At 43.7% G+C, this 21420-nt stretch overlaps 1 protein-coding gene across 4 annotated transcripts in view; it reads right to left on the bottom strand.

The window, feature by feature from the left end:
• Positions 1 to 2595: 2595 nt before the first annotated feature.
• The window catches only part of ZBTB43 (zinc finger and BTB domain containing 43), a 32288-nt gene continuing 13463 nt past the window's right edge, over positions 2596 to 21420 (bottom strand). For all 4 annotated transcript variants that reach the window (XM_010365883.2, XM_010365881.2, XM_010365882.2 and 1 more), the window contains one exon: positions 2596 to 8308. In XM_010365883.2, coding sequence (XP_010364185.1) covers positions 6882 to 8285 — 1404 coding nt within the window. In that variant the 5' untranslated portion in view covers positions 8286 to 8308 and the 3' untranslated portion in view covers positions 2596 to 6881. The remainder of the gene's footprint in view (positions 8309 to 21420) is intronic.

The following is a 21420-nucleotide window of genomic DNA, read 5'->3' as shown; positions in this document are numbered from 1 at the left end:
TCAAAGGACAATGGTAACTCTTCCAGCTACTTGCAAGGCTAAGTTTTGGTTTATTTGGAAGAAATTAAAAGTAGTACAAGATTTTAAAATCAATTTTTTTTTTTTTTTTTTTTTGAGACAGAGTATCTGTCGCCCAGGCTGGAGTACAGTGGTGCAATCTCAGCTCACTGCAACCTCTACCTCCTGGGAGAAGTGATTCTCTTGCCCCAGCCTCCCGAGTAGCTGGGATTACAGGCATGTGCCACCACACCCGGCTAATTTTGTACTTTTAGTAGAGATGGGGTTTCACCATGTTGGCCAGGCTGGTCTCGAACTCCTGACCTCAGGTGATCTGCCCACCTCAGCCTCCCAAAGTGCTGGGATTACAAGTGTGAGCCACTGCACCCAGCAAATTGTTTGGTTTTGATTCAAACAAGTCAAACCAGTTCAGAAAAAGTCCCCAAGACTCCTCTCCCCACCACTACTTCACTTTCTGTTTCCCGGTTAAAGGAAAAAAATGTTATTTGCACCCATCGTCACACTGAACTTTAAATGTAGAGTATTTTCTTAAAAAGAACCTAAGAGTTGGAACCAAGGGTACAGAGTTCTTATCCTTCACTTACCTGCACTGAGGAAGTACATATTTTACATCATTTACGGAATAACAGACTGTTACAGCAAGTTCAAGCTTACCTCATTTCGAATGACCTGCTAACTGGTCCACTGACTGGGCAAATTCTAGAGCCCTGCGCCCTCTAAGATGCCCAGGGATGGGGACTGTCTCAAGAAACGTTTCGGTGGTTTGGTGGGAAGTAGCAGTCCCTGAGCTGACTGTGACGGAATCAAAATAACCTCACAGGTGTGAAATGCTCCATGTGGGTGACACCCCTCACATCCCACCCACTTCTGTTCCCAAGCACAAAGGAACCACTCCATCTTCTTTCTCCTCACAAGAACCACAGCGCTGCTCTCCTTCAACCCACCGGCCTCCACCCCGGGAGAGGCACGTGCTGTGGGGACACCTGCTTCCCAGGTGTGCACGGCTGGTACCCAGCGCCTCCGCGGGGTCCTCTGCAGGGCTGAAAGTGGGGGTCAGAGAGATCACCATGCTGCAGGGACTGAGCTACTTGTCCTTGGTCAGGATGGACAAGCCCTGCCTCAAATAAAGGCTAGAAGTGTTTTTTTTTCTGGATGACTTCTTTCCCATACAGAGAATGGTTAATCTAGCTGAGGCAATCTGGAGTTGGCTTCAAAATCAGCAATGGGGAGGGGGAAGAACCTCACAACAAACAGTGGTAACAGAAGGTTTGTGTGGGAAGGTGGTTGAGTGTGGTCTAAAACAAGCAGTGTCTCTGGTAATGGGCTGTTGTTAGGAAATACCCGGCGCTTGCAGCCTTTGAAAGAGTACCACTGCTGCTTCTAGAGGGCAGGGTCGTGGGGGTAGGAGAGGGCACAGTGAAGGCAAGCGAAGACCCAACAAACACGAAAGTGCGTGGAGGTGACAGGGCAGTGGAGATACCCACTGCCAAGCGTGCCAGCCACGGATCACACAGAGAAGCCCAGTTCCGCTCTGGGCGCTGGACAACCTTTAGTATCTTACCTACCTTTTTTTTTTTTTTTTTTTTTTTTTTTTTGAGACGGAGTCTCGCTCTGTCGCCCAGGCTGGAGTGCAGTGGCCGGATCTCAGCTCACTGCAAGCTCCGCCTCCCGGGTTCAGGCCATTCTCCTGCCTCAGCCTCCTGAGTAGCTGGGACTACAGGCGCCCGCCACCGCGCCTGGCTAATTTTTTGTATTTTTAGTAGAGACGGGGTTTCACTGTGGTCTCGATCTGCTGACCTTGTGATCCGCCCGCCTCGGCCTCCCAAAGTGCTGGGATTATAGGCGTGAGCCACCGCGCCCGGCCTTACCTACCTTTTCTGAATCACAGTTGGCTCATTTTACCTCATTAGGTAAAATGAGGACACCTAAGCTATCAGCCAGGGTCCTGGCAGGAGAGAGATGGTACACTCAGATGGAGTGACCAAGGAGAGTTTCATAAAGGGACTATCTACAAAGGGTGTGGGCAAGGTTAAGAGACTCCATTGAGGACAGTGATGTACCTGAGGCCTGGCAAAAGCAGGGAGTCAGGACTGGGACTGGCTTGAGGGGACAAGGAGCGGGTGTGGCTACTAAACCCCAGAAGCTGCCTGACAGGACTTGTGGGCCTTGGCAGAGGAGCCCAGCCACTGCCAACCCACAGCTGGCGGGAGGGAGTCAGGGGAATGAATTCCCTGACTTCTCTGTTCTCTCATCTACCAGGTTCCATCCAGAGTGTCTCTGGATCCTGACCAGAAGCCAGGACAGGTCCACAGTGGCCAGCCTCCTGGAGAGAAGTGCACAGCAGGAAGGGGACCCAGAGGGACACACAGAGAGCCTCTAGCACACCCCAAGTACCCGATGGGGCCAGTGGGGGTCTAAAATATTACTATAAATGCCTGCCTGGCAGTCACTCACTGCCCATTGGATCAGATTATTTGGCATTTCCTTACCAAAAGTCCACCATATAACTGTATTCTCGGGTGGCAAAACCCAGAGTCAAATAAGATGTGGTCATCTACTCATAGTGAAAAACAAAACTTTTACAAAGTTGACAGATAACATTTATTAAAACATGTCATACAAAAGGGCATGATCTCTTCTATAAGAAGAAAATATTAAACATTAACATTCAATTAAGTAAAACCATGCTGTACACTGAAGACAGCAATATATAAAGACAAAACTATTCAACTTTTGCAACATAGGCATAACATTTCACAAAATATCAATAAGATATGCACCTAATGATAATCTGTTTATCATCAAATGGTTTTGTGGCCTAAGAGTCACCTGACTTGCATAAATAAAGTACTTCTCTGGACGAAACATTGGGAACCTCATAAAAGGAAAGAAGGCAGCAGCAACTAACATGACACAGGCTTCAAGCAAAAATTAAAAAAAAAAAAGTCACATTTGCAAAATGTGTTCCAGCATCTTCCCATAGGGTACTATCAGTAGAGATCTGAAATAAGAAACTTGTACCTTTAAATATGTAAGTAGCAAAGAAAAAACTTCAGACAAACCCTGGTTTCACTGAACAAAGTTAGTCACCCACTAAAGCAACCCAAATCACAAAATTGGTGGCACGGGAGGGATTGGGGATAACATGATGCTGGTTTCCAGCATCCCCAAATTATCAGAGAACTTCCAAAAGCAAAAACCTGGCCTCGCTGTGATGGTATCCTCTCCACGCCCACCCAGGAGGCTGCAGCACATCCCCTTCCCCAGGGAAAGCACGGCTTTGCAGCTTCTGCTCTGTCTCAACTTCACTTCCACAGCAGCTCGGGGGGGTGTGAGCCTCTCAAGGAGAGAGCCCCAGAGGCTAAGCAGCTTCCCCCAGTGGTTAGAAGCCAGCCTGAGGGTCAGGTTAGTTCAGCAAATGCCCACTAGAATGGAGGGGATCCTTTTGGGCAAGCTTTTAAAGTCATGGCCAAAAGGCACCAGAGGAAGAGGAGACCTAGAAATCAGAATCAACAGGCTGGGGCCCTGGAGCGCCTGCAGGCAACCCACAGCCCTGCAGGGTAAGTTACCGCAGTCCTTCCTTAGTTAACGATGACAGGCACCTCACCATGTGGATTACTATCATGTGTGTATCCAAAGGTAAAAGCATGGCATAAGTATGTTTGTTTTTTTTGTTTCTTTGTTTATTTGAGACGGAGTCTCACTCTGTTGCCCAGGCTGGAATGCAGTGGTGCAATCTTGGCTCACTGAAACCTCCGCCTCCCAGGTTCAAGTGAGTCTCCTGCCTCAGCCTCCCGAGCAGCTGGGATTACAGGTGCGTGCCACCACACCCGGCTAATTTTTGTGTTTTTAGTAGAGATGGGGTTTCACCATGTTGGTCAGGCTGGTCTTGAACTCCTGACCTCAGGTGATCCACCCACCTCGGCCTCCCAAAGTGCTGGGATTCCAGGCGGGAGTCACCGCGCCTGGCCCCAAGTATGAATATTAAATACCACTGGTGGTGCCTTGAAGCCCTTTCCCACGGGGACTGAAGAAAAACCACAGTTAAGACTCAAAGTAGGGGACAAATAGCTTGGTTGTAGGCCACTGACGTGATCCCTGAAAGATTGTTTGAACAATGTTACCCATCACTACCCAAACTCATTAGGAAGGATAAAGATTTTCTAAAGCTATACTGAGGTGAAGAGAAGAGACTATTCCTCCAACCCAAGGTGGGGATGAAAAAAAGGTAAAAACCAGAGTTTACAAAAATTCACTTTTAATATTCAAATGAAAGCAATCCTCTTCTCCTGCCTCTCTGAACATGGCCAGCATTTCAGACACCCTACCACCTCACAGGCTCTGGCTGCCTGATAACAAATCCCAACTTTTACCAAAACCTCAAATACCACAAAAAACTTAAAAGAACAGACGTGAGCAACTTATTTAAGTTCTACATTTAGTAGCTGATGGATGCATAAGGCTTTCAAGAAGACACTCTTCTCTTCACAACGTATTAAATAAGTCCTAGCACAACCGACTGCTTCCAAAACTACCACCCAAGCGTGCCACCACTCTCGGCTGAACAGAAACTCTTCCTCATGACAAGGGACTATGCTGACTTCAGCAGAACTGAAGGACCACATCTCTCCCGGAAGAGCTGTATTTTCACTTCTCAGACTCTTCTCCCACAGTGTCCTAATGATCATGTGAATAGCACAATGAGAAGCAGCACACCAAACCTTCCAAACAGGCAGAAAATGCTCTGCTAATACCATGGGAGAGGGTGATCAGTTTTTGGCAGAACAAAATGGCATCACCACCTTAGTACTGAAACTGGTAGTAATAGAACAATTTCTCCTCAAATATAATGGCTAGGATCATACCTAAAACCCACTGGCCTCTACCATGAGAAAAAGAAAAGGAGACATTAGGCTTGATTGTACAGTCCCCTCTGTATACATGTGTCAGGTACACAGAGAAAAGACTGCTAACCAGGAACGTTTCAATACTAAGAGAAGCTATTAATGTGGCAAACAACCAAGAGGTAATATCTAGTTTCTAGGTTTTAAAAAAACAATATATATATATATATTTATAATAAAGTTTTAAATACAAAGTGCTTTTTATATATCGAGAATGATACAGTGTTGTGAATAAATCCCTGTTTGTAATCTTGCTTACAAGAGTTAACTGGTAAATAAGTATTTTCTTTCCTCTTTCCAGACAATGTTCAACAAGTAAACACCTTGGTGTTAGGAGCTTGAGAATCAGAGGCCATTGCCAGCAATGTCTATTACATTACAGCAAAGCCAAACTTTTCAAATAAAATTTTACCCCAAATCCAAGAAAAATTATTTTTAGTTTAAGGAAAAACGTTTCTATTTAGAAGTAAATAACCCAGCACATTTATGGAAAAGATGACATAGTAGTAGTGCCCTGTCCTACCCTGGTGATAACCTCAGGTACATTACACAGCCTAAAAGCACGTGTAATATACCTTTCTTTTTAACCGAAACCATCTAGTTGATGGGCAGAAAAGGTCTCAGAAGAGCTGTTTTTTTTGTTTTTTTTTTTTTTCTGGTTGGCATAGCTTTGTGGACTTGTAAGTTTAAGCAGCTTTATCTATAATTTGGGAGCATGATTCTGTAGACTACTTTGCTAAACTTAGGACTCCTTTTAAAAACACATTCCGGCGCTCATAAAGAACTGGCAGTATTAGCTCAGTGTACCCTCTAAAGAGTATCTCCCCCACCTTGAAAGAGTGTATTTTCAAGATTCTCCTTGGGCACATTTTTTCCCCTTAAGTATAATCACTCATAGAATCCTGCCTATCTGCCCTCTCACTCTGGTTGGTGTAGTGTCACCTTAGCACTCTATGAACTACCGAAGTTCACAGGGAACTCTCAGCCACAACTTGGGGCTCCTTCCCACTAAGTGTGGTCATGGACCACCCTCTTTGTAAAGCACCATAATCTAAGACAGAGCAGGGGCTGCAGCGGCCCGTGGTACCGTGGTCAGTCACAGCAGCTTGGTGTCTACCAGCCACAGAGTAGACCCCACTGCATGGAGGCTACGATTAACCAAACAGGATTTGGGAAAGCAAACCAATGAGAAATACCTATCTCTGGCACCCTAGAGAATTACAATGAGATACAACTGTCCAAACTCAAATGTTAGAACTAAAATACAAAACACTGCCTTATCAAGAGTCTGAAACACCTTGTGACAGTAGTGGCATCTTACAGAAACTGACAAGGGCACTATGTCAGCCTTGTACCGTAAGTTATCTGTTTCATATTTAGAACGTCATTCTCTTAGCATCTCCATAGTTTTAGTGAAAATATCCTTTAGAAAGAATAAAACCAGACAACAGAGCTCTGTTAACCAATTTCTCATCCTAGGAATCACATTATTTGTAGCTTTTATATAAGTAGCACTTCCTTCAGGGAAACAGCTATCAAAACAAATCCGCATTACCTAAGTATCTATAGCAAGAGCAAAATAAAATTTCAGCATGACCTTGTAGTAATGAGTGATCCGAAGCTGCTGCCACCTGAAACGGAACTGGTGGGTGGAGTCCAGTTCCAAGTGCAGGTGTCTCTGTCCACCTGTTTCAATCACAACCGGTCAGAAGGTTTCCCTTGCCAGCTGGGCGGTGGGTTAACTCACCCCATTACCCATTCCAGGCCAGGACTGGAACACACAAATTTGAGGAATTAGATTTTTTTAATTGGCCTACTTAGAGCTGGTCTTTCAGAAATATCTTCCTTTTTTTTAAGCTTCTCTCATAATAGCAAGTAGCACGCATCATCTGTGCCCAGATTTGCATTAATTACCATAGTTTATTTTTGTGCATGCCACTCAAGGGCCAGATCCTATTTTTAGTTAGCCTCAGTTGTATTCTGCTCAGCCTTTGCAGCTTCGTAGGACTTGGTACAAGAAGTCACATGCCGGTGGAAACTGTCCCTCCACATAAACCTCTTTGCACAGATATTACACTCATAGGGCTTTATGCCCGTGTGAATTTTCATGTGGCCCACGAGATGGTGCTTCATTTTGAATTTCTTACCACAGACACCACAGCCGTAAGGCCGAAGACCGAGGTGCATGCTCATGTGCCGATCTCTCTGACTCTTGTGAGTGAAACTCTTTCCACACTGACAAGGATACAGCTTGTCAGTGGCTGAGAATCCTAAGTGGGAAGCTTCTTCTTTAATTCCTGTTACCATTTCAATATTCTCACTGTAGCCTGCTGTGAGGGCAGCCTCCTGTCTGTGCCCAATGAGATTCCCATCTGACCTCTCTCCGGAAAACTCTTCCATGGAAGAGCCATAGAAATCCACCTGCTCATCATAATTGCTTTCATCAGCCTGTTCATCAAACTCGGTTTCCACTTTCTTTTCCCCGATGTGGAAGTCCTCCTCCACTCCTGAAGGCTGGACCGTGTGCTCGGTCTGCACGGTGTTGATGGACTCTGTGACCTGATGCTCGTCGTAGGCCGCGTGCACATCCATGCCCTCGCAAGCCTGTTCTAAGCGCTCGGGCTTCACGTGGATCCAGCGTTTGTGAGCCATGATGCTGGGCTTGCTGTACATGGGCCGGGTGTAGTGGAACTCGGCGCTGTCGCTGGCGCCCTCCTCCCCATCCTGGCTCGCCATTTCCGTGCTCAGGCGGTCATGCTCTGTGGACGAGTTGCTGGGCAGGTATTCGTGCTCGGTGAGCTGGGATGACAGCTCGTCTTTGGTGCTCTCCTCTTCATTTTCACCATCCCTCAGTTCTTGGGCTTTGGGAAAATCAGTATGACCCCCAGAGCCCAGCTCAAAGCTCTCTACCAGGCCATTGTAACTACTGCTGCTTGGTGACTGGTGGTCACTGCCATGATTTAGCTTCTGACAAAGGACTGTAGGGTTTCCCTCTAAAACTTCAGTGCATTTGTCTACCACATGCCACATCTGGAGGAAGCTTGCCGCTGTCAAGTAACTAACAATTTCTGGAGCGGGCATTACTAGACGTCCTGTATAGCTGGATAGGAGAATGTTCTCAAACACTCTTGGGTTCATCACATCAGGCAAAACAATTCTCCTGCTGTTTTTCAGGAGTACCTGGTCACAAAAGTAGGGTGAACTGGCAGCAAGAACGGCTTTGTGTGCCCGGAAAATGTGGCCTTGGACAACAATGGAGACGTCACATAATTGTCCCTGCTGGCGCTGCTGGTTCAGTTTCTGTAGAATGGTGCTGGAAAAATCAGGAAATTCTACCCGAAAAGAGTTTGTTCCAGGCTCCATTTCATCACAAATCTTGTTCGGTGCTACAAGAAAAAGAAAAATTAGTACTAATTCCAGCCCAAAGATAAATGTATTTTATCCCCTTCTCCATCCTTAAGACAAGTTCCAAAGTTCCACAAGGTCCTCTAGCCTATGGGCCCCCCGGGATTCAATCCCTAGGGCAAAGCTTGCAGGTGTGAGTTTGCCAAAGGCAGGACTCACCACTGCTCCTTGTGGAACTCCTGATTTTGGCTCTGTGTCTGTGGGTAAGAGAACAGAATCCAGTGACAGGATTTGTAAGCTATACAAATCTCCCAAGTAAAACCAAGTACTGTAAATATTTACAGTTAAAACAAACGATACCCATTCAAATAATATATATATATTTTAATGAGATGGGGTCTTGCTCTGTTGCCCAGGCTGGAGTGCAGTGGCACAATCATAGCTCACTGCAGCCTTGAACTCTTGGGTAATCAAGCAATCTCCTGCCTCAGCCTCCTGAGTAGCTGGGACTATACATACATGCCACCATGCCCAGCTAGTTTTTTTTTTTTTTTTTTGAGGCAGAATTTCGCTCTTGTTGCCCAGGCTGGAGTGCAATGGTGTGATCTCGGCTCATTGCCACCTCCACCTTCCAGTTTTGAGCGATTCTCCTGTCTCAGCCTCCCGAGCAGCTGGGATTACAGGCGCCCACCACTACACCTGGTTAATTTTTTTTTTTTTTTTTGCATTTTTAGTAGAGATGGGGTCTCACTATGTTGGCCAGGCTGGTCTCGAACTCCTGACCTCATGATCTGCCCACCTTGGCCTCCCAAGGTGCTGGGATTACAGATGTGAACCACCACACCTGGCTGCCCAGCTAGTTTTTAAAAAAAATTAATTTTTTTTTTTTTTTTGTAGAGACAGGGGTCTCACTCTGCTGCCCAGGTTCGTCTTGAACTCCTGGCTTCAAGTGATCCACCTGCCTCAGCCTCCAAAAGTATTGGGATTACAGGCATGAGCCACTGCTCCTGGCAGAATTTTTTTTAAAGAGATGAGGTCTCACTCTTTTACCCAGGCTGGAGTGTAGTGGCACCATCATAGCTACTGCAGTCTCGAACTCCTGGGTTCAAGTGATCCTCTCACCTCAGCCTCCTGTGTAGCTGGGACTATGGGTATACACCACTGTGCCCATCTCAAAATGACAGAACTTTTAAGCCTCAGATTTAACTGATATTTGACAGGTTGTGGTGAGGGTGGGAGAACAGAATAGTGGGAACAAGGAAAAGCATATGCAAAGGCTCTGAGGCAGGAATGCATTTGGCAATTGCAAGGAACTGAAAGGAGACCATCAGACTAGAGTACATTAAGGGAGTGAGGGGCCTGGGGGCTGGAGCAGTGAGGACAGGACAATAGCACCTTTGGTCTTTCACCACTAAAGGGGCACAGTCACTCAGGCCCTGAGCTCTCTCCAGCTGCTGCCAGAATTTTAGCCCTTTAAGGGCTTCTGAGGATATGAAACTGAATGAAACTGCACGGTGAGCTATTTTCTTATCTGGTGATCTCCAAACTGTCTAAAGAGTTATAGACCAAACACGATAGTTAAGTAGTCCCTGCTACCGAACAGAGTCGATCAGAAGACAAAGTTATAACGAAGAATAAGGCATTGCCTGCGTCGCTACTGTAAATATATTCTGTGGGGTAAGTCAAACATTAGAAATAATTCCTAACAATGGCACACAAGATGAGCAGTGCTAGAGATCCTGCCCATACTCTAATTCCCCAAAATCCTGTACTTAAAGAAAAAACCACCCAAACGATTTATCACTGCTATATGTCACCTTGCTTTGATATTATGTCCAAACATTGCTAAATTACCAAGTTTTCTTTTTTTTTTTTTGAGACAGGGTCTCACTCTTGTCACCCATGCTGGAGTACAGTGGTGTGATCACAGCTCACTGCAGTCTCAAACTCCTGGGCTCAGGTGATCCTCCCATCTCAGCCTCCTGAGTAGCTGGGACTTCAGGCACGCACCACCACACCCGGCCAATTTTTGTATTTTTTGCAGAGACAGGGTTTCGCCACGTTGCCCAGGCTGGTCTCAAACTCCTGAACTCAAGCGATATGCCCACCTGGCCTCCCAAAGTGCTGGAATGACAGGTGTGAGCCACCGCGCCCAGCCCCAAGTTTTCTAAGTATAACAGAGCCAGACAACCCAGACAAAGACTGAAAGTCATCTTCGAGGGATAGGGAGAGATGGCGAGAAGAAATGAAGGTTTCTTGAGTAATTATGATTTGCTAGAGACTGTATACCTTTTTTCACTTAATCTTTATAATTTACTCCGCAAATGTAGGGCTTGATTGTGTGAAGTTCAGCTATTTTAAGAAATTTTCCCAAGGTTAAAAGCTAGTTTTTATTACGTTGAGATGTGAATCCAGGTCTGGATGACTCTAAAGTCTATGTGATTTTTCCTATCACATCACTCTGCCTCCTCTAAGATGCCAAAAACGCCAGATTAGGTACTAATAATTTTAAAAGACAGCATTTTTGAGTGAAGTATTACAGTTTTATACATCTTAAAACATTTCATAGTCATTTAAAACAAAAATAGATCATGAAATAAATGATTTAGGTATTCGTAATTTCAAAAAGAAAAGTTGACTATATAAATGAGTAGACTAAAAGTATGTAAATTCTGGAAACTACATCTGGGTGAACAGATTCTCTGCTAGATCTCACCACTGTAGAATTTTGTTTTTAGCTATTTGAAAAAGGGGGTGTGGGATAACACATGCACATGTAAAAAAATTTATAGAAAGGTGTAAAAAAAATCTCTCCATCATTTATTCCTAGTCTCCCCCAAAGGAAATCACCATTAAACTCCTGTTTATATTTCTAGAAACTTCTGTGCATATATCAGAATAAATCATATACATCCTTTAAAAATCCCTACTCAACTGGGTTCATTACCTACATTTTATTCTACACTTAGCTTTTGTCACTTAATATATCTTGGAGATCTTCCCACATTAGTACAAGAAGAGCTAACTCATTCTGTTTAATGGCCACATAGCTTTCTATTATATGGATGTATCGTAATTTAAGCAGCTCTCCTCTTACAGAATTTCATTTGGCAGGGGTTTTAAAATCACAAGCAATGCTATAATAGATATTTCTGCATAACTATCTTGCATACCTTTGGAAATATCCATAGCTTAATTTCTACCAGTGGAACTGCTGGGTTAAAGGGCTGTGCATTTGACATAGCCTTGAACTCTTGGGTCATCAAGCAACCCTTCTGCCTCAGCCCCTCGAGTAGCTGGGACTATAGGCATGCTACCATGACTGGCTAATGTTTTAAAAAATTTTTCTGATACATATTACCAAACTACTTGCCAGAAAGGCTGCACCAAGTCACACCCTCACAATCAACACTCAACACTCTTACCAAGACTGGATATCATTTAACAAGAAAAATAAAGCCTGCCTATCTTCTAAGTGACATGATTCATTCCTGTTCTGATCTGCATTTCCTTAATTACGAATGAGGCTGGCTGGCACTCTGTACTTAGTTTACTGGTCATTTGTGGCTTTTTCTTATAAAATCAGTCACATCCTTGATGCAAATATATTGGGCAATTAATCTTATTGATCTGTAGGGCTTTTTGTAAATTCAGGAAGTTAACTTTATCCTATGTTGTGATTTTTTTTTCAGTTAGCTGATTTTATAGATTTTTTTGCCAAGATGAAATTTACATAAAATAACTACTCTTTGCTTCTACTCTTTGCTCCAGGGTTTGTGTCAGACACAGGAGGGTATTTACACCTCCAAATTTATTATTATTATTATTATTTTTGAGACGGAGTCTTGCTCTGTCGCCCGGGCTGGAGTGCAGTGGCCAGATCTCAGCTCACTGCAAGCTCCGTCTCCCGGGTTTACGCCATTCTCCTGCCTTAGCTTCCCAAGTAGCTGGGATTACAGGCATGTGCCACCATGCCTGGCTAATTTTGTATTTTTTTGTTTAGTAGAGACAGGGTTTCACCATGTTGGTTAGGCTGATCTCCAACTCCCGACCTCAGATGATCCACCCGCCTCAGCCTCCCAAAGTGCTGGGATTACAGGCGTGAGCCAGCTCTCCTGGCCTCTGTTGTGGAATTCTAAATGACTGAGAATAAGACATTTAAAATCCGTTCTAAAAAAATAAATGCTACAAGGGAAGTTATGGAAAATGGTGGAGTCAGAAGCTCCATGGGTCGGTCCCTCCACCAATATAATCAGGAAGCTGAAAAAATGATCAAAATCACAATTTCAGAACTCTAGAAGCAGATCAGACACTCACAGCAACCAAGAGAGTGCTGAATGAAGGGAGGCTGCTGAAACTCAGAAGAGATCAGTGTGCATAAATCCCCATTCCACAGCCCTGCCACCCGCAGCCTGCAGGAAGGAGGCCTGTGTTCCCACAGCAGCTGGCTCATACAAGGAGTGGGGGTGGAGGAAGGACCCTGTTCTCCAAAAATGTGCGGTTGTGCATTTTGTCCAGTCTGGCAAACTCGCTCAGCTTTGTTTTGGCCCCCTCAGGCTGCAGTGGTTTCCCTGGTGGTACCTATCACAAGATTTAAGACACCTACACCTACATCTGTACACTCACACACACAGATCCAGACAGTTAAGAAAATCTTCCAGGTCACAGGCTGGCTGCATGGATAAGAGAAAAAAAAACTTGAGCAACTACATACAACAAGGAATACAGACTTCACAAAATAGGAAAAGTCATTGTACAAACAGGTAACTGTAACCTCACCAAGTCACAAAAGCAATCCCTGAGGAGGCGTAGAATCTGATTTCCAGAGTTACCACAATATCATACTCCAAATGTCCAGTTCTCAACAAGAAAGTAAAAGCATACACACAAAAAGGAATATACAGTGCATTCACAGGAAAAAGAATGAGAAACACTGCCCCTGAGGAAACACCAACACTAGAATCACACGTCGCAGAGGTTCAATCCACTGTTTTCAATATGCTCAAAGAACAAAAGAAAATGATGAACAAAGAAAATCAGGATAACAACGTCAATAAGGAGACAGAAACCATAAAAAGGGGCCAGGAGGCCAGGCACGGTGACTCACGCCTGTAATCCCAGCACTCTGGGAGGCCGAGGCAGGCGGATCACGAGGTCAGTAGATGGAGACCAACCTGGCTAACACGGTGAAACCCCGTCTCTACTAAAAATACAAAAAATTAGCCGGGCGTGGTGGTGGGCAACTGTGTCCCAGCTACTCAGGAGGCTGAGGCAGGAGAATGGCTTGAACCCTGGAGGTGGAGCTTGCAGTGAGCTGAGAACATGCCACTGCACTCCAGCCTGGGCGACAAAGCGTGACTCCATCTCAAAAAAAAGGGGGGGGTGGGGCCAGGAGTAGTGGTGGCTCACGCCTGTAATTCCAGCACTTTGGAAGGTCAAGGTGGGCAGATCACTTGGGGTCAGAAGTTCGAGACCAGCCTGGCCAACATGGTGAAACCCCATCTCTACTAAAAATATAAAAATTGGCTGGGCGTGGGCCAGGTGTGGTGGCTCACGCCTGCAATCCCAGCACTTTGGGAGGCCAAGATGGGCGGATCACCTGAGGTCAGGAGTTCCAGACCAGCCCTCAACAAATACAAAAATAAGCTGGGCGTGGTGGTAGGCACCTGTAATCCCGGCTACTCGGGAGGCTGACGCAAGAGAACTGCTTGAACCCGGGAGGTGGAGGTTGCAATGAGCCAAGATCATTCCATTGCACTCCAGCCTGGGTGACAAGAGCAAAACTTCGTCTCAAAAAAAAAAAAAAAAACATTGGCCGGGTATGGTGGCATGAGCCTGTAGTCCCAGCTACTCAGGAGGCTGAGGCATGAGTATCGCTTGAACCTGGGAGGTGGAGGTTACAGTGAGCCAAGATCACGCCACTGCACTTCAGCCTGAGTGACAGAGTGATGCTCCATCTCAAAAAAAAAAAAAAAAAAAAAAAAAAAAAAAGAAAAGAAAAGAAGAAAAGAAATTATAAAAAGGAACCAAATGGAAAAAGCTGGAGCTGAAAGGTACAACAATGCATTATGGGCTGAAATGCATTTCCCCGCTGCCCCTCAGTTCACACACTGAAGCTGTAATGCCCTGCACCTCAGAGTCTGGCTATATTTACAAGTAGAGCCTTTAGGAGGTGATTAACCTAAGCCTGGGTGGCAGAGCGAGACTCCGTCTCAAAAAAAAAAAAAAGAAAAATGAACAGAACCTGAGGTGCCTGTGGGACACCATCATACATATCATGGGAGTTTCAGAAGTAGAGGCACGGAAAAGGGCTGAAAAACAATTGGAAGAAATACATACTGGTCAAACACTTCTAAAAACTGATAAAAGATTTGAATCTACACATCCAAGAAGCTCAACAAATTCTAGGCAGGATAAAACACATTATAGTCAACTTGTAGAAAGAGCCAAAGCCAAAGAGAATCTTGAAAGCTACAAGAGAGAAGCTCCTAGTCAAGTAAAAGAGATCCTCACTAAAATTAACAGCTAATTTTTCATCAGAAACCATAAGCAGAAACCATATGGAGGCCATAGGCAGTAGGACAACCTATTTAAAACGCTTAAAAAAAAATCTGTCAATTAAGATCTGGCAAAAGTATCTTTTCAAGAATGAAGAAGAAACTAAGACATTCCCAGAGAAACAAAAGCTAAGGATGTTCGCTACCTGTAGACTTGCTCTACAAGAAATGCTAAAGGGGTCCTTCAGGCTGAGATAAAAGAACGGCTAAACAGAAATTCAAAGCCACATAAAAAAGCTAAGATTTCTGGTAAAGGTTAACTACTTAGGTAAATATACAAGTCACCACTGGTTGGGCTCAGTGGCTCATGCCTATAATCCCAGCACTTTCGAAGGCCAAGGCAGGTGGATCATGTGAGTCAGAAGTTGTGATCAACCTGGTCAACATGGTGAAACCCCATTTCTACTAAAAAAAGCAAAAATTAGCCAGGTGTGGTGGCACGCACCTGTAATACCAGTTACTCGGGAGGCTGAGGCAGTAGAATCACTCCAACCCAGGAGGTGGAGGTTGCAGTGAGTGGAGATCGCACCACTGCACTCCAGGCTGGGCAACAGAGTGAGAATCTGTCTCAGAAAAAAAAAAAAGCCATCATTGTTGTACTTTCGGCTTATAATTCTTTTGTTTCTACATTATTTAAAAGGCTGATGAATGCATAAAACAATCATTATAAATCTATGTTAATACATGTATTATACAATGTATAAAAATGTAATCAGTGATGACAACATGAAAGTGAAGGGACAGGAGATACATTTTGCTGTGACTGTACTAAACCTAAGCTGGCATTATTCAAGGTAAGTTGTTAAAAAGTTTAAAATGTTAATTGCAAACCCCAAAGTAACTACTAAGAAAATAACAAAAAACACACTCAAAAAGAAGAGAATCAAAATGGTTTACTGCCAGACAAACCCAAAACCCCTAGATAATAAAAGATACGATGAGGGCAATAATGGAAGAATTGAGGAATAAAAAACATGTAAGACATACAGAAAACAAATATCTAAATTGTAAAGTGAATCTTTCCTTGTCAGTAACTGGATTAAAAAACGACTCATCTACATGCAGTCTACAAGAGACTCACTTTAGCTGCCGAGGTGAGCACGAGACTCACTTTAGATATAATGACACAAAGAGGCTGAAAGTAAAAGGATGAAAGAAAATATTCCATGTAAGTGCAACAAAAAATGGTCTGAGATGGCTATATTATTAGAAATGATCGATTTTAAGTCAAAAAAGGTTGCAAGAGACAAATTATATGTTGAGTAAAAAGGTTCAATTCTATCAAGAAAATATAACAATTATAAACATATACACACCTAACAATATAACTCTAAAATACACGAAGTAAAAGTGGATAAAACTGAAGGAAGAAATAGACAGTTCTATAACAATAGGTGGAGACTCCAATACCCCACTTTCAAGAATGCACAGAAAAAAGCAGACAGAAGATCTATAAGGAAATAGAAGACTTGAACAACATTATAAACCAGTTAAGCCTACTATAAAGACATATACAGGCATACCTCAGAGATATTGTTGGTTCAGTTCAAGAACACCGCAATAAAGCAAACAGCATAATAAAGTGAGACATACAAATTTTGGTATCCCAGTGCATATAAAAGTTATGCTTACACCTTACTGTAGTCTATTAAGTGTGCAATGGCATTATGTCTAAAAAAACAATGTACTCACCTTAATTTAAAAATACTTTATTGGCTGGGCGTGGTGGCTCACACCTGTAATCCTAGCACTTTGGGAGGCCAAGGCGGGTGGATCATGAGGTCAGGAGATGGAGACCATCCTGGCTAACATGGTGAAACCCCGTCTCTACTAAAAGATACAAAAAAAATTAGCCGGGCGTGGTGGCAGGCGCCTGTAGTCCCAGCTACTTGGGAGGCTGAGGCAGGAGAATGGCATGAACCCGGGAGGCAAAGGCTGCAGTGAGCCAAGATTGCACCACTGCACTCCAGCCTGGGTGACACAGCCAGACTCCGTCTCAAAAAAAAAAAAAAGAAAGAAAGAAATTTATTGCTAAAAAATGCTAACAATCATCTGAGCCTTCAGCCAGTTGCAATCCTTTTGCTGGTGGAGAGTCTTACCTTGAGTGGATGGCTGCTGACTGATCAGGGTGGTGACTGCTGAAGGGTAGGGTGGTTGTAGCAATTTCTTTCTTTTTTGTTTCCCAAGATAGGGTCTCGCTCTGTTGCCCAGGATGAAATGCAGTGGTGTGATCATGGCTCACTGCAGCCCTGACCTCCTAGGTCAGGAATTGCTCAAGCAATTATCCTGCTTCGGCCTCCCAAGGAGCTGGACTACAGGCGTGTGTCACCACGTTCAGCTAATTTTTGTATTTTTTGTAGACAGGGTCTCACCATGTTGCCCAGGATGGTCTTGAGCTACTGGGCTCAAGCAATCTGCCTGCCTCAGCCTGCCAAAGTGCTGGAACTATAAGCATGAGCCACCGTGCCTGGTCTGCCAATTTCTTAAAATAAGACAACAGTGAAGTTTGTCACATCAATTGACTATTTTACAAAAGATTTCTCTGTAGCATGCAATGCTGTTCGATAACAATTTGCCCACAGACTTCTTTCACAAAATTTGAGTCAATCTTTTTAAACCCTGCTGATGCTTTATCAATAAAGTTTATATTCCAAATCGGGGTGTCCAATTTTTTGGCTTCTCTGAGGCACAGTGGAAGAATTGGACCGCACATAAAACACACTAACACTAACCATAGCAGATAAGCTTAAAAAAAAAAAAAAAAAAAAAAAAAACAACTCGGCCAGGCATGGTGGCTCACACCTGTAATCCCAGCATTTTGGGAGGCCAAGGTGGGTGGAGCACCTGAGGTCAGGAGTTCAAGACCAGCCTGGTCAACATGGTGAAACCCCGTCTCTACTAAAAATACAAAAATTAGCCAGGTGTGGTGGTGGGCAACGTAATCGCTTGGGAGGCTGAGATAGGAGGATTGCTTGAACCCGGGAGACGGAGGTTGCAGTGAGCCAAGATCGTGCCATTGCACTCCAGCCTGGGCGACAAGAGAGAAACTCCGTCTCAAAAAAAAAAAAAAAACAAAAACAAAAACAAAAAAACTCATGTTTTAGGAAAGGTTACGAATTTGTGTTGGGTCACATTCAAAGCCGTCCTGGGTCACAGGTTGGAAAAGCTTACTCTAAATCCTTTGTTGTCAATAATGTTCACACCATCTTCACCAGGAGTAGAGTATATTTCAATAAATCACTTTCTTTGCTCATCCCTAAGGAGCAACTTCTCATCCACTCAAGTTTTATCATGCCTTTGCAATAATTCAGTCCCATCTTCAGGCTCCACTTCTAATTCTATTTCTCTTGCTATTTCTACTACACCTCCAATTAATTCCTCCACTCAAGTCTTGAGCCCCTCAAAGTCATCCACGAGGGCTGGAATCAACTTCCGTTAATGTTGATATTTTGATTTCCTCCCACCAATCACAGATGTTCTTAATGGCATCTAGAATAGTGACTCCTTTCCAAAATATGTTCTTTTTGTCTTTCTTCCTCCCTCCTTCCCTCCCTCCCTCCCTCCCTCCCTCCCTCTCTCCCTCCCTCTCTCTCTCTCTCTCTTTCTTTCTTTCTTTCATCTTTCTTTCTCTCTCTCTCTCTCTCTCTCTCTTTCTTTCTTTCTGTGCCCAGGCTGGAGTGCAGTGGCGCAATCCCAGCTCAACCTCTGCCTCCTGCCTTCAAGCAATTCTCCTGCCTCAGCCTCCCGAGTAGCTGGGATTACAGGCATGTGACACCACGCCATTACACTAATTTTTGTATTTTTTTAGTAGAGACAGGGTTTCACCACGTTGGCTAGGCTGGTCTCAAATTCCTGACCTCAAGTGATTCACCCGCCTTGGCCTCCCAAAGGGCTGGGAGTTACAGGTGTGAGCTACCGCGCTGCCTCCAAAACATTTTCAATTTACTTTGCCCAGAGATCCATCAGAGCGTCAGAGGAATCACTATCAATAGCAGCTATAGTAGCTAGTGGTGTGACTGTGGCTCACTGCAGCCTTGACTCTCTGGTTCAGGTGATCCTCCCACCTCTGCTTCCTGGGTAGGTGGGAATACAAGTACATGACACCATGCTTTGCTAATTTTTTGCATTTTCTGTATTGACAGGGTTTTGCATGCTGCTCAGGTTGGTCTTGGACCCCAAGGCTTAAGCAATCTGCCTGCCTTGGCCTCCCAAAGTGCTAGGATTACAGGTGTGAGCTGCTGTACCTGACTCAAAATATATTTCTTAAATAATAAGATTTGAAAATTGAAATTGCTCCTTGGTCCAGGGGCTACAGAATGGATGTTGTATTAAAAGGCATGAAAACAATACTAATGTCCTTGTACATCTTCATCAGAGCTCTTGGGTGACCAAGTGCTTCTCAATGAGCAGTAATGTTTTACAAAGAATCTTTTTCTGAGCAGTAGGTCTCAACAGTGGGCTTAAAATATTCAGTAAAGCATTCTGTAAACAGGCTGTCTCCAAGCTTTCACCATGCCATCTAGAGAGCACAGGCAGAGTATACTTAGCATAATTCTTAAGGGCCCTAGGATTTTGGGAATGGTACCTGAGCAGTGGCCTCAACTTAAAGTTACCAGCTGCATTAACCCCTAACAAGAGAATTATAGCCTGTCTTTTGAAGCCAGGCATTGTCTTCTCCTCTCTAGCTATGGAAGTTATAGATGGCATCTTCTTCCAATAGAAGGCTTTTTCATCTACATTGAAAATCTGTTGCTTACTGCAACCATCTTTACCAATTATCTTAGCTAGATTTTCTAGATAGCTTGCTATAGTTTCTACATCAGCACTTGCTGCTTCACCTTGCACTTTTACTTTATGGAGACACTTCTTTCCTTAAATCTCATAAACCAACCTCTGCTAGCTTCAAACTTTTCTTCTGCAGTTCCCTCACCTCTCTCACAGCCTTCAGAGAAATGAAGACAATTAGGGTCTTGTTCCGAAGGCTGTGGCTTAAAGGAATGCTGTGGTTGGTATGATCTTCCATCCAGACCACTAAAACTTTCTCCATATCGGCATTAAGGCTGCTGCTTTCTTATCATTCATAAGTTCATTAGAGTAGCACTTTCAATTTCCTTCAAGAACTTTTCCTTTGCATTCACAGTTTGGCTGTTTAGAAAAAGAAGTCCAACTTTTGGCCTCTGTTTGCTTTTGACATGCCCTCCTCACTAAGCTTAGTCATTTCTAGCTTTTGATTTCAAGTAAGAAGCATATGACTCTTCCTTTCACTTAAACACCAGGTCATTGTAGGTTTATTAATTGGCCTAATTTCAAGATGGTTGTGTCTATGTTCAAGATGGTTGTGTCTCAGGTAACAGGGAGGCCTGAAGAGAAGGGGAAAGATGGGGGAATGGTGGCTCAGTGGAGTAGTTAGAGCACATATTTATTGACTAAGTTTGTTGTCCCTTATGGGTGTAGTTCACGGTGCCTCAAAAAACAATTACAATAGTAACATCAAAAAATCACTGATCAAAGATTACTGTAACAGACAAAATAATAATGAAAAGGTTTGAAATATTGCAAGAACTGCCAAAATATGACACAGAAACACAAAGTAAACACGTGCAACAGGAAAAATGACCCTGATAGACTTCCTTAATGCAGGGTTGCCACAGACTATCAATTTGTAAAAAAAAATACAGTATCTGTGAAGCACAAAACAAGGTATTCCTGTATAGGACATGTCAACCACCAAGTGCACACAGGACATTCTCTAGGATAGATCATGTGTTAGACCATAAAACAAGTCTCAATACACTTAAAAAGACTGCGTCTTTTTAAAAATACAAAGTATTTTTCTAACCACAATGAAATGAAAGTAGCAATCAGTAAGAGAGAAAACTGAAAAACTAATAAATATGTGGAAATTAAACAATACCTTAAAGACCTATAACTATCAAGGGCATTGACTCTCTCAATAAAGAGATCCTAACCTGATGGCTTCACTGGTAAATTCTAACAACATTTAAAGAAGACCTGACACCAATCCTTCTCAAACTTTTCTAAAACACTGAAGAGGAGGGACCACTTCCTAATTCATTCTACTAGGTCAGGAGTACCCTCTGATATTAAAGCCAGACAAAAACACTATACAAAAATTATAGCCCAATATCCCTATGAACACTGGAGTAAATATCAACAAAATACTACCAAACCAAATTAAGCAGCATATTAAAAGAATTATACACTACCAGCAAGTGGGATTTCTTCCTGGAATGCAAGGATAGTTCAACATATGAAATCAATCAATGTAACACAAATTAACAGAATAAAGGAAAAAAAAAAAAAACACGTAAAACACGTATCGTCTTAACTGATATCAAAAAAGCATCTGACAAAATTCAGCACCCTTTTGTGACAAAAACACTCAAGAAGCTGGGCATGGTGGCTCACGTCTGTAACCCTAGCACTTTGGGAGGCCGAGGTGGGCGGATTGCTTGGGCTCAGGAGTTTGAGACCAGGCTGAGCAGTACGGTAAAATCCTGTCTCTACACAACTGCCATGTGTGGTGGTTCTCATCTGTAATCCCAGTTACTTGGGAGGATCACTTGAGGTCCGAA

Source organism: Rhinopithecus roxellana, chromosome 16 (genome assembly GCF_007565055.1).
Source record: "Rhinopithecus roxellana isolate Shanxi Qingling chromosome 16, ASM756505v1, whole genome shotgun sequence".
Classification (NCBI taxonomy): domain Eukaryota; kingdom Metazoa; phylum Chordata; class Mammalia; order Primates; family Cercopithecidae; genus Rhinopithecus; species Rhinopithecus roxellana.
The sequence above is the reverse complement of the archived record's forward strand: the minus strand, read 5'-3'. Positions and strand labels throughout refer to the sequence as shown.